Genomic DNA, 12,225 nt, shown 5'->3' on the forward strand with positions numbered 1-12,225 from the left:
TCCCCCCGGGAGTGGGTTCGGGACCCGGAAACAGTCCTGGCTCCTGTTTCCTGCTCCCGAGGCTAAAGTTCAGCCCGTTAATTCTGTTTCTCTCTCTATAGGTACTACTAGATCTGCTGGGTATTTCCAGAATTTTCTGTTTGGCTGCGTTTGCTGACAATGCTACCACTAGGTGGCGCTGTACTAGCACATGAGCAAATGCAGCCTCATCCACTTAAATGTCACTGTCTGTGACGGTCAGGCCGAGATTTAAAGATGGCGCTGCTCAATTTATCACAGAAAAACAACTTCAACCCATGGCAGCACGCAATTGACATGTTTGATACACGGAGAACATTGTACGGTTTAAAGTCTTAACAGAAGAACAGCACCTCTGACTGTGCTGCACACCCTGCGTAATTCTGTGAGGTTTCAGTGCCATCCCGCTCTCCAGCCGCTCACTTCCCCTCGCCCACCATCCCGCTCTCTGGCCGCTTACTCTCCACTTCCCCCCTCCCATCCCTCCAGACGCTAGCGCTAGGCCGCGCCACTTCCCTCCTCTTGGCCACTCGCTCTTACATTGCCCCGTCACCCCTGACAGTCCACTTTGTTTCTTGGGACAGAGCGAATGGCTAAGAGGAAGGAAACGACCCATGGCCTAGAGCTAGCATCTGGAGGGATGTGGGGGGGAAGAGGGGAGCGAGCGGCTGGAGACCGGTCGGAGAGGGAGCGGGAGCAAGGGGCCGGAGAGCAGGAGAGGGTGGGGGGGGGGGGGGGGGAAAGCAAGGAGCGAGCGGTCTGGAGTGAGTGGCCAAGGGGGGAGAGCATTTTTCTGCGCATGTGCCTGTTAGTCCTGGCAAGGCAAGATGTAGGCTGCGCATGCGCAACATCTCAGCGCGCAGGAGACCGTTTGTGCATGTGTGCAGCTTGGAGAGCTCTGATGACATCAGCGAGCTGCTGCGTTGTCAGGAGTCACTTTGTTTCTGTTTTTACTTAACTAATGGATTGCTTTTGAAGTGCAATTACTTCTGTTTTGCAGATAAATTTGGTAGGCAATTTCTGGACAGCAAGGCCCTTTAAATAACAAATGAATGAATGACCAGATAGTCTGTTTTGGTTGAGGGAGGAATATTGTTCAGAACACCAGGAGAATTCCCTGCTGTTTCTTGAATTATTGTCATAGGTTCTTTTACATTCACTTGAGTGAGCATGCAGGGCCTTGGTTTCAAATCTCATCTGAAGGGCAGCACCTCCAACAATACTATCCTTCCTCAGTACTGTGCTGATACATCAGTCTAGATTATATGCTCAGCTCATAGTGCTGCTTGAAGTCAAATCTTCTGGCGTAACTGCTACTGAGCAAAGCGAACACAATTTTATAGAGTTAAACGACAGATGCATTATATTATATAAGATGACATTTTAGGGAATGGCCTTTAGGGAAGGAAATTTGCTGTCCTTACCTGGTCTGACCTACATATGACCCACAGCAATGTGGATGACTCTTAACTGCCGTCTGAAATGGCCTAGCAAGCCACTCAGGTCAAGGGCAATTAGGGATGAGCATCAAATGCCAGCAACGCTCCCATCCCATGAAAGACTAAACAAAATTGTTTATTTATGCTTCCCAATAGGATCATACCAAGTAGGATGGCACACAAATACAGAAGTTCCACACTTCTCATCTCTAATTAGGACTAGCAGAGAAAATTCAGAGGGATATTCAGGGTCCTGATCGGAGACTTATAGCCAACCGAACCACATACCAATTTTTAAGGACTGGAAAATGACATTTGACCAAATACACTCTTTGAACCTCATCTAATTATGTTCTCATCAAATCTTGCAATCTGTTCTCTGTTCAAAAGCACCTCATTACCTAATTTATACTATTCACTTTAATGGCATTTATGATAACTTATACATAAGTCTGTTACCATCATGCATAAAAAAAGTTCTGCTAATTTCCCTTCTTACTCATAACTTCCTGATTCTTAGGAAGAGGTGCACATTTCTCTGCAACTGATGCACATTTCTCTGCAACTGAGTTTTATTTCAAGACATTTTGACCCACAGCACTGCCTCACACCACAAAATTAGAAATACAGTAATGCACTACAACAAGGAGGTGGTTTATTTAGATAACTCCCATGGAAGTATCAAGGAGGCCAAATCAGGATATAATGGAGTTAGTTAGGTCAACCATTATCTTAATGATAAACTTCACCAAGTCAAGAAATATGCACCAATATGGTCAAACCAATGACAGCAACAAAATATGTGGGAGAATCACTAGAAGCCCAGCAACCTTGCCTCCACCAATAATGTATGATGATACACTACATTTGGTTGAGAATTAGCCCTCTCTATTTTAAAACAATTAAGAAAGACATGGGGTGGGGGGTGTGCTGAATTTTATGAGCTCTCCGCGTCAGGGGTCATGACGGGGAGGCCCGGAAAATTCTTCCGGGAGAGGCCCGCAATGACCCGGCAGGGCCTTCATTTAAATATTGAAATTAAGTTAAATAAATGCAAATTAACGTACCTTGTCCCGGCGGCCGTCCCACACCGATATTTTGGCTGCCGGCCAGAACTCGCGCGTCTTCGGAACTCTGTGGGAGGGGGGAGGAGTGAGAATTTCAGGGCGGGAGTCGTGGGGGGGTGGGGTAGTGGGAAAACCACTCTGATTGGGTGTGGGGATGATGGGAAGGGGTTGAGGGTCAAAAGTGCTGAAATTGGGGATTGAAAGTTCATAACTTTACAAATTGGTTTTCCAGGGAGATGGGTTATTTTATTAATTTAGAGATACAGCACTGAAACAGGCCCTTCGGCCCACCGAGTCTGTGCCGACCAACAACCACCCATTTATACTAACCCTGCAGTAATCCCATATCACCTACCTACACTAGGGGCAATTTACAATGGCCAATTTACCTACCAACCTGCAAGTCTTTGGCTGTGGTAGGAAACCAGAGCACCCGGCGAAAACCGACGCAGTCACAGGGAGAACTTGCAAATCCCACACAGGCAGTACCCAGAATCGAACCCGGGTCCCTTGAGCTGTGAGGCTGCACTGCTAACCACTGCGCCACTGTGCCACTGTGCCGCCCAATTGATAACTCAGTGGGGTTGGGGATGGGGGAAGGTGGTTGGAAAGGGGATTGAAAGTATTTCAGAAATTTTATTTGTGATTTCTAGGCAGCGGCACCTTTAAAAATTTGATTGTACCTGAAGGGCTTGAAGCCCTTTAAAAATGGCGCCTGCGCGGTGGCACCAGATGCTGTTGCCGGGAACAGAGTGGCCGCCCCCTTTACATCATCAGGGGTGACTGCTCCGCCCCCTCCATTTAAATGAGGTCCGTGCAAAATATTGCAGGGGCTCAGCGACGGCGCATCCTCAACTGAAGACTGCCGAGATGAGAGCACGCCATCGTGATTTGCGGCACGCTCATAAAATTCAGCCTTGGAATTCCATAAGAAACCATTTATAGGGAACATCATAAGTATCCCATAGCTGATTGATATGCAAAAGAATCTGTCTAGCCAGACTCATATGACCATATAATAAGTTGCTGAGACCAACATTATAGAAGATACTATATAGGGCCCAATTAGGGATAAGGGACGTAAATTGTTAAGTATCCTGATTCCTTCACCATTCAACACACACACAAAGTATTGATCCAGCATAGATTTGAGACTTAGTTGTCTAATAATGAAAAAGATAGTTAGAGTGCCACAGCTACTAAATTTCTGTTGATACATAAGCTTGCTATTCCTTGAATTGAATATATTTGCAGTGAGTTTGGTATGATCCTTGGCTCAGTGGTAGCTCTGTTGCCTCTGAGTCAAAAGGTGTGGGTTCAAGTCTCATTTCAGAGACTTGAGTGCATAATCGATGTTGGTACTTCAGTCCAGTACTGAAGAAGTGCTGCACTGTCAGAGGTACCATCTTTCAAATCAGCTGTTAAACTAAGGCCCCATCTGCCCTCTCAAGTGAATATAAAAGATACCAAGGCATTATTTAAAGAAGAGATGGGGAATTCTCCCAGTGTTCTAGCCAATATTTATTGCTCAACCAACACCTAAAACAGATTATCTGGTCATCATCTCATTGCTATTTGTGGGCCTTTCTGTGTACAAGTTGACTGCTGCATTTCTCTACATTACAGCCAAAGTACTTCATTGGCCATGAAGAGTATTAGTACATTCTGAGGTTATGTTGGGCATTATATAAATGTGAATTCTTTATGCCTTTTCTGATTTCAGTATTTGAATAAGGGCCATTGATGGAGCTCCTATTTCAATGTGGACAGGAATCTGCACTTTAAAAAGTTTTTTTTTGAAAAACATGTCCAATCCCTAATACACAGAGCTTAGACCTTGGTTCACAAAGGTCTTAAATGCATATATTGAATTTTAATACCCTGTAGGAATGATGAGTTGAACAATATTTAGGCATACCTTGAAACAAATCACCTTAAGTCACTGTTCTCAGAATCCACTTATCTGAGTTTACCTCGTTTCATTATAATAAAAAAAAAATACAATATTCCCCTGACCAGAACTTTACATGTCAGGTGTCCTGGCACCAAGCACTGAAAAAGGACGCTGCTTTAGCAGAGTTCTGCCAGCCAGAGGTATTAGAAGGCTTAGGGATCAAAGCTGACCTGTCAATGATAACCAGGATCACAGTAAAATTGAACGGTGTTACCAATGATCCTGAAGTTTAACCACGTTCTTATGAAGATTCATTATGAACATATGTTTCATCTCTGGAATAGCAAAGCTTAAAAATAGCGTTGCCTCCTTAAATTAAGATAAAGCTCCAATTTAGGACAAAAGACCTGGACATCCACGATGGTGCCAAAACAGTTCTGCTGAAGGGTCACTGACCTGAAACATTAACTCTGCTTCTCTCTCCATGGATACTGCCAGACCTGCTGATTGTTTCCAGCATTTCTTGTTTTTATTTCAGATTTCCAGCATCTGCAGTATTTTGCTTTTATAAAGATCTAGGCACTTGGATCCAACTTGGAGGCTCTGGAAATAGCTTTACAGTTTAACCAATAGGGATACTGATAACACATAAGCCTGATAAATTGACACATATTTACAGCATGGACAACGTTTTTTTTTGATAACTTCAAGAATCAAACTTACTAAAATTCGTATGAACAGGCTTTTCAGCATTCTGTTCTGCCTTCCTCCAAATTTATTGAGGCTATTAATTTCACCCCTCAAGAGGGATATAACCTGAGCAGAATAGGCCAAAAGGTACCAGAGTTTTTCTACACTGCTTATCATAATACAAGGAATAAAGTGATAGGCTGAGTACCAGATTCTGGAAGAATCTACTTAATCTTACTCCCCAGCAAGATCTGGACAATATCCAGGCTTGGACTGATAAGTGGCAAGTAACATTCGCGCCACACAAGTGCCAGGCAATGACCATCTCCAACAAGACAGAATTTAACCATCTCCCCTTAATGTTCAATGGCATTACAATCACTGAATACCCCACTATCGACAACCTGGGGGTTACCATTGACCAGAAACTGAACCGGACCAGTCACATAACTACTATGGCTACGAGACAGGTCAGAGGCTGGGAATTCTGTGGTGAGTAACTCACCTCCTGTCGCCCCAATGCCTGTCCACCATCTACAAGGCTCAAGTCAGGAGTGTGATGGAATACTCTCCACTTGCCTGGATGAGTGCAGCTCCAACAACACACAAGAAGCTTGACACCATCCAGGACAAAGCAGCCCACTTGATTGGCACCCCATCCACCACCTTCAACGTTCACTCCCTCCACCACTGATGCACAGTGGCAGCAGTGTGCAGCATCTACAAGATGCACTGCAGCAACTCACCAAGACTCCTTCGACAGCACTTTTCAAACCTGCGACATCTACCACCTAGAAGGACAAGGGCAGTAGATGTATGGGAATGCCACCACCTGCAAGTTCCCCTCCAAGCCACCCACCATCCTGACTTGGAAATATATTGCCGTTCCTTCACTGTTGCTGGGTCAAAATCCTGGAACTCCCTTCCTAGCAGCACTGTGGGTGTACCTACACCACATGGACTGTAGCAGCTCACCACCACCTTCTCAAGGGCAATTAGTGATGGGTAAATTGCCAGTGACGCCGTGAAAATTTCTTTTTTTTAAATCTTTAATAGCTGGGAGTTGGGGGTAAGCATTCACAATAGAAACGATTGAATTATTATAGGAAAGACAGCACTATGACTATTATTAACTTAAAATAAAAATCTTGTAAATGAAGAAACTTCATCTACAAATGAAATATATACAGAATACATGAAATGTATAGGTACTTGCACTGATGAGGGCATTGAGAGATACATAAATTCTGTTTTCACTTGGATTCTGATAGGTTTCTCCTGATGCTGGTCACAATTTATACTATTGTTATTTTTAATCAATTTGCTTCAGTATTTTAATGAGACATTTGCATGCAGATATTAGGAATTTGATATCTTATAGTTGTTATGTCATGGTTTCTTTGACTGCATGCATGAACTAAGCACGCATTCTTAGATTGTATCTAACACTGAATGTACTTTGTTCTTTTTTTTACAGTTTGAAAGCAGCAAGCAAGAGCAAAGAGTCAGTATTATCTGAAACTGACAATCGGCCAAGCAGTAACAGTTCTGGTTACCACCTTGGAGATGAAGGCAATCAAGCACCAGCATGTGGCAGTTTGGGTCTGCTGAATTCCTTTGAGTCAAAAATGAGTTGCTGCACACCTCCACCAGACTACAGTTCACTGGCATTTATAACTCGCCACCAGTTCAAAGAAGTGCCATGTCATCAATATGGCAGTGTAGATAATCTGCACATTCAAACAGATACAGCACACCTTTAAAGAAACCTTTTCCTTATTGTGTGCTACTCACCCACAGTAATCAGATGTTAAATGTATCCAAACACTGATGGCCTGACATCAAACATAATGACCCAGATTTCACGGTCAGTAGCGAAGCGACAGACACTGACCTTGAAGAAAGCTTCCCACAAAGATCTAGCAATCTCTATAGCATGGATTTCCCCTTTCCTGATGCCAGTTTGAATCTGGCGCCAAGTCAAAGGGGTCTTCAGGCATCCAGTGTCAGTGATGTCATCACACGGGGTAAGCAGCCAATCACACTGAAGTATTCTCACAGACAACAAACCAAAAATGAAAATGCACTAGTTATCCTTCATTTTTAATTAAATTTAACAGAGAAAAATAAATGATTGGGCTATACACATGGAATTTAGGGGTATGGTAGCACAGTGGTTAGGTTATTGGACTAGTAATCCAGCGGCCCTGCCTAATGTTCCGGAGATATGGGTCAGAATTTTATGTGGCGGCGGAGGTCCCACCCACCTGCTTAAAAGTCGGGGGGACTGCCCGCTTTTGCTGGTCCTGAAAGCCACGCAGCAATTTTGCGTGGCCCAGATCCTTAATTGGCCTCAGGCTGGACTTCCGCCTCTCTGAGGCAGGAAGTCTCAGCTCCAAGCACTGCAGGCCGGCAGCTCTTCAATCCCAACAGTGTCACTGGGAGCAGTGGCCTCTGCTGGGACTGCACCCAGCATGAGGAGCAAGAGGGAAGCTGGCTGCAAAAAAAGTAAGTAGGATTTCGGTCCTTGGCAGGGACAATTGGCTGGGCCTGGCGAGGGGGCTGGGGGTCTATCAGGAGGGCATGGGGAGGTGCTCCAGTGGGGGCAGCTTGTGCTGCTGGGGGGCCCTCTGTGGGGCACAGAGTGCCCAATCAGGAGGGCCTCCCTTCAGCCCACAAGGAGGCCACCAATGGTAATATACCAATGGTGGTGAGAGGAGGCCCTTAAGTGACAATTAACTGGCCATTTAAGGGCCTCAGTTGGCCTGGAGTGGGTGAGCCATTTGCCACCTCCCCTGCTGCTGGTAAAATCGAAGCAGGGGCAGATAGGCGACGGGAATTGCACCCCCTGCTTCCCATTCAAGTTTACGCCCACCATTCCCCCCCTCCCCCGGCCTTCAGCCCAGTCCTGGGGTGGGGCGGGGGGGAATGTAAAATTCCAGCCATGAGTTCAAATCCCATCATGGCAGCTGGAGAAATTAAATTCAATTAATTAAATAAATTGAAAATAAAAAGCTAGTGTCAGTAATGGTGACCATGAAACTACCAGATAATTGTAAAAACCCATCTGGTTCACTAATATCCTTTAGGGAAGGAAATCTGCTATCCTTACCTGGTCTTTCTTGTATGTGACTCCTGACACCACATGTGCAGCAATGTGGATAACTCTTAACTGTCTTCAGAAATGGTCTAGCAAGCCATTCAGTTGCATTCAAGATGAGGGCTCACCACCACCTTCTCAAAGGCAATTAGGGATGGGCAATAAAGAGCAAAGCCGCATCCCATGAGCGAATACAAAAAAGTAGAAGGTGAAAGATCATAAATAAGCTTAATAAAAATGTGAAATTATCATTATGGAGAAATTTGACATGCCACAAATATAAAATTAGTTTTCTAGGGTCAGAGAGGCTTTTCAGAAGTAATTATGAACTTATTACGTCAATTAAAAAAAAGTTATGCTTCATTCAACAAGGTGTAACTTTTTCAAGGGATTTTACAGCAAGACTAACAGCAGGAAAGGACAAGGATTTGTTAGTTCTGTGATTTCTACTTCATTGCAGTGATGATGATACCTGTGGGTACCTCAATAACGCATTCTATTGGGAAGAGTAGAATCACTGACAGCAACTTCTGGATTTCCATATTTAACTGTGCATATGTAGACTCCAGAAGTTGCTGTCAGTTTCAGAGGAGTAATGACAGCAAATGCTGATAGTTTTGCTGTCATTGTTGCTGCAAAATCCAGGCCAATTTGGGGAAATATTGTGCTCGTTAAGGTGAACCCAACACTACTAGGAATGGAATTTTATTCTCTTTCCACCTCATGGACTGAACATTTCCTGGTTAATTACTGTATAACTGCAACAACTACAATAACAACCTGTAGGGTTTCCAACTATTTTTACACTATCCCAAATATTGTGTTTATAAGAGTATCCAAAACAGCATTAAAATGTTAATTTCCTGTACCAGACATTGACAAGCCTTATCTGTGTTAATACAGGTAATTAGTGGCATGTCAAAGACAGTTTGGATCTGTGACCCCTAATAACTGCATTTCAGCTGTCCAGTCTAATCTCATTAAAGTATCCACTTCATTTTTATTCCAGATATCTAAATAAATGTAAAATGTAGGTTCTCTTTAATCCATACAATGCATATTAATAAGGCTGCTGTCAATATAAAGCTCAATTACTGATTCCATAAAATGTGACCTGTTCAGAAATATGGCAGAAACTGTCCTTCAGTGCTGCCTGCTAGATTTATTTTTAAAGTATTGCTTATTTGCTTTGTACAAATTGCAAATCAAACAGCCTGAAAGGCTCTATGAATTGACAGAAACGACTTGAATTTATCTTGTGCCTTGCATCTCCCCAGAAAGGTTTGAAACACTTCACAGCCAATTAATTACTTTTGAGATGTCGCTGTTGTAGTCAAACATCTAAGTGACCAGATGATCTGGCATTTTGATGGTGGTGTTGGGTGAGAAATAACAATTGGCCAAGGCACCAGGGAAACTCCCTATCTCTTCAAATTGTGCAAGTTGATCTTTTACATCCAGCTGAGGAGGTGGATGGTGCCTCTGTTTGACATTTCATCTGAAAAATGATGCACTCCCAGTACTATACTGAGCTATCAGCCGAATTAAGGGCTCAGATCTTCAGTGAACCTGCTGATTCAAAGGCAAGAGTGCTACCACTGAGCCATGTCTGCCACTATATGTTATTGTTTATTTTGACACTGTAACTTCCCTTTTATTCTGATGTGCACATTTGATCTAAAATGTATATGGCTAATATAGCACTGAGGCTTAAAAACTTAAAAGTTATTCCTGTCCTCACAAAACTATATACTCACAACTAGTTTATAATCAGGAATGGGCAGCTTTATATTGTGTTGAAAATTATTTTGTACTATTTTTAATAAAGTATGTCTTAAGCTTTGTGAACAGACAAAAATGCTTAGTGTTGTACATGCTTCATACACAACACCAACGTGCAAGAATAGCACTGACAGGAATTTAATATGAACTCATTAATTGGTGTGCTAAAATTAACACAGAAGTAATTAAATCCATTGAATAGCAGTATTTGTTTTGTATACTGTGATTTCAACACTTCAAGACAGTTTCTTATTGACAATAGAGGAATCTTCGTCTATAATGTGTTGCAAAATATTTTACCTAAATCTACTTTCTTTTAAAGCATGATAAAGACAATTCTTTTGAAATGAAAATAAATTTGGATAACATCAATGTGACAGCTAACATACCTCAATTCTGTTAATTTCATTAAAGCATTTAAGTCAATTCAAGTTATACATTATTCATATTTGTAGCATCTGATGTAGTGGCTCTTGCACAAATTAGTTTAAAATCCACAGTGGCTAATGCAATCACTGACTTGCTATTATTAAATCACTAGTTCTGTGATTATACATATTACTGTAAAAAAAACTTGGCATAAAAACCAATACTAGATGAATTTAACTAACTAACTTTATTTAAAAAGAAAACTTAGCATTTTTCAGAATACTCAGACTTGCAATACCTAACATTAACCGAATAATGATACCAGCTGGTTAGAAACAGATAATGGAGTCAAGTGAGAGGGCCACATCACTTCAAGTTATGTAGTTATGTATAGATGGAAAACACCTCAAATCACTCATGATTCAGGAGGTTGCTGTATCAAGCATTAGAGAACTGTTCAAAAGAATGCCATTCTTCCAGAAGTTAGATTCCAACAGAAAATTGGAGAAGAGGCAAATATAAAAATTTAAACTACCCAAATTTGAGTTTTTTAAATGAGGTAAAACTGGCACAGTTATTCCAGCAAATATGGAAATATAGCTCCAAAGCAATTTTGTATTAAATAACTTTGTGTGATGCCTGAAGTATATTTGCAGCTGAATAAAGTTTATTGTTCAATGTATTATGTTTTACTATCTTTTCTTTTGGGCCTCCTTATCTAGAATCTCAAAATACTCCTAACTTTTATAAAAATGTGCTATGAAGGGCTGGAAAATCTATTAAAACAGCATAATGAAGTGAATAGTATAAAACATACAGCATTTTCACGTGATCCCATATTCTTAGTTAAATTCTTGTTGGGGGAGGGAGGAACAGAGGAATCCAAAAGTATGTTGTTACATTTTTAAAGGAGCCATTCTACATAATAAAAGCATAAAATATTCACTTTATAATCTAGAAACTCTTAACTATCAGCCTTATATGTAGTGCACTGAGAAACCTACTGGGATGGTTGTTTTTGAGAATTTTTTTGAGAAAATTTCTATTTCTCCCTCTTTTCATCCTGTTCGAGTGTGACACTTCGGGCTGGATTTTATTCATGTGCCGCACTCCACGGCGGCGCGCTTTGAACTCGGCGACCTTCTGACATGGAAGGGCAGCCGCACAGCCCCCCGCGATATTACACGTGGGGGCTGATTTAAATAGAGGGGACGGAGCAGCTGCCCCCGATGACATAGAGGGGGTGGCCGCCGCGTCCCGGCAACAGCATCCGGCGCCATTGCACGGGCCATCTTTAAAGGGTTTTAAGCCCTTAACACAGATTTTAATTTATAAAGTTACAGTCGTGCCGATTTAAAAAAAATAAACAATTATGATATGGAGGCCCTTCTCCAACCCCCCTCCAATGGCCATTTAATTGGCCCTCGCTGACAAAACATACTTTATTCCCTACCCGAACTTTCCCCCTCAACCTTCTATCATTTGCCCTTCAACCCCTTCCCAACATCCCCACAAACAACAAACAGTGTTTCCCCCACGCCTCCCACTCTGAAAATTTTATTCCTCCCCCCTTCCCACCTGGTTCTTGCCTCGGAACTCCATACGGCACAGGAGTATGGAGGCACGCTAAGTATGAACGGCAGCCGTAAAACTGGCGTGGGACGGCCACCGCCTGCATATCATTTAGGTTTATTTTAATATGCAGATGAAGGGCCCGCCTCCAGGTGGCAGTGGGGGGGGGGGGGGAGCGCACCAAGGACCCCCCCCCCTCCACTGGCTGGTAATATGAAGCGGGCCATTCTCAACGTCGCGGGTCGAGGCAGGCCTCTCTGCGCATAATTTTACTGCCACCCCTCCCCCGCTGCG

The 12,225-nt window shown here is 42.8% G+C and overlaps 1 protein-coding gene across 3 annotated transcripts in view; it reads left to right on the forward strand.

Moving 5' to 3' along the window:
- The window catches only part of flt1 (fms related receptor tyrosine kinase 1), a 306,847-nt gene extending 295,839 nt beyond the window's left edge, over positions 1–11,008 (forward strand). For 2 of the 3 annotated variants that reach the window (XM_068033545.1, XM_068033546.1), the window contains one exon: positions 6,586–11,008. In XM_068033545.1, coding sequence (XP_067889646.1) covers positions 6,586–6,871 — 286 coding nt within the window. In that variant the 3' untranslated portion in view covers positions 6,872–11,008. The remainder of the gene's footprint in view (positions 1–6,585) is intronic. The other variant, XM_068033547.1, reaches the window with a different exon arrangement.
- The last annotated feature ends 1,217 nt before the right edge of the window (positions 11,009–12,225 follow it).

This window comes from Heterodontus francisci, chromosome 6 (genome assembly GCF_036365525.1).
Source record: "Heterodontus francisci isolate sHetFra1 chromosome 6, sHetFra1.hap1, whole genome shotgun sequence".
NCBI classification, from domain to species: domain Eukaryota; kingdom Metazoa; phylum Chordata; class Chondrichthyes; order Heterodontiformes; family Heterodontidae; genus Heterodontus; species Heterodontus francisci.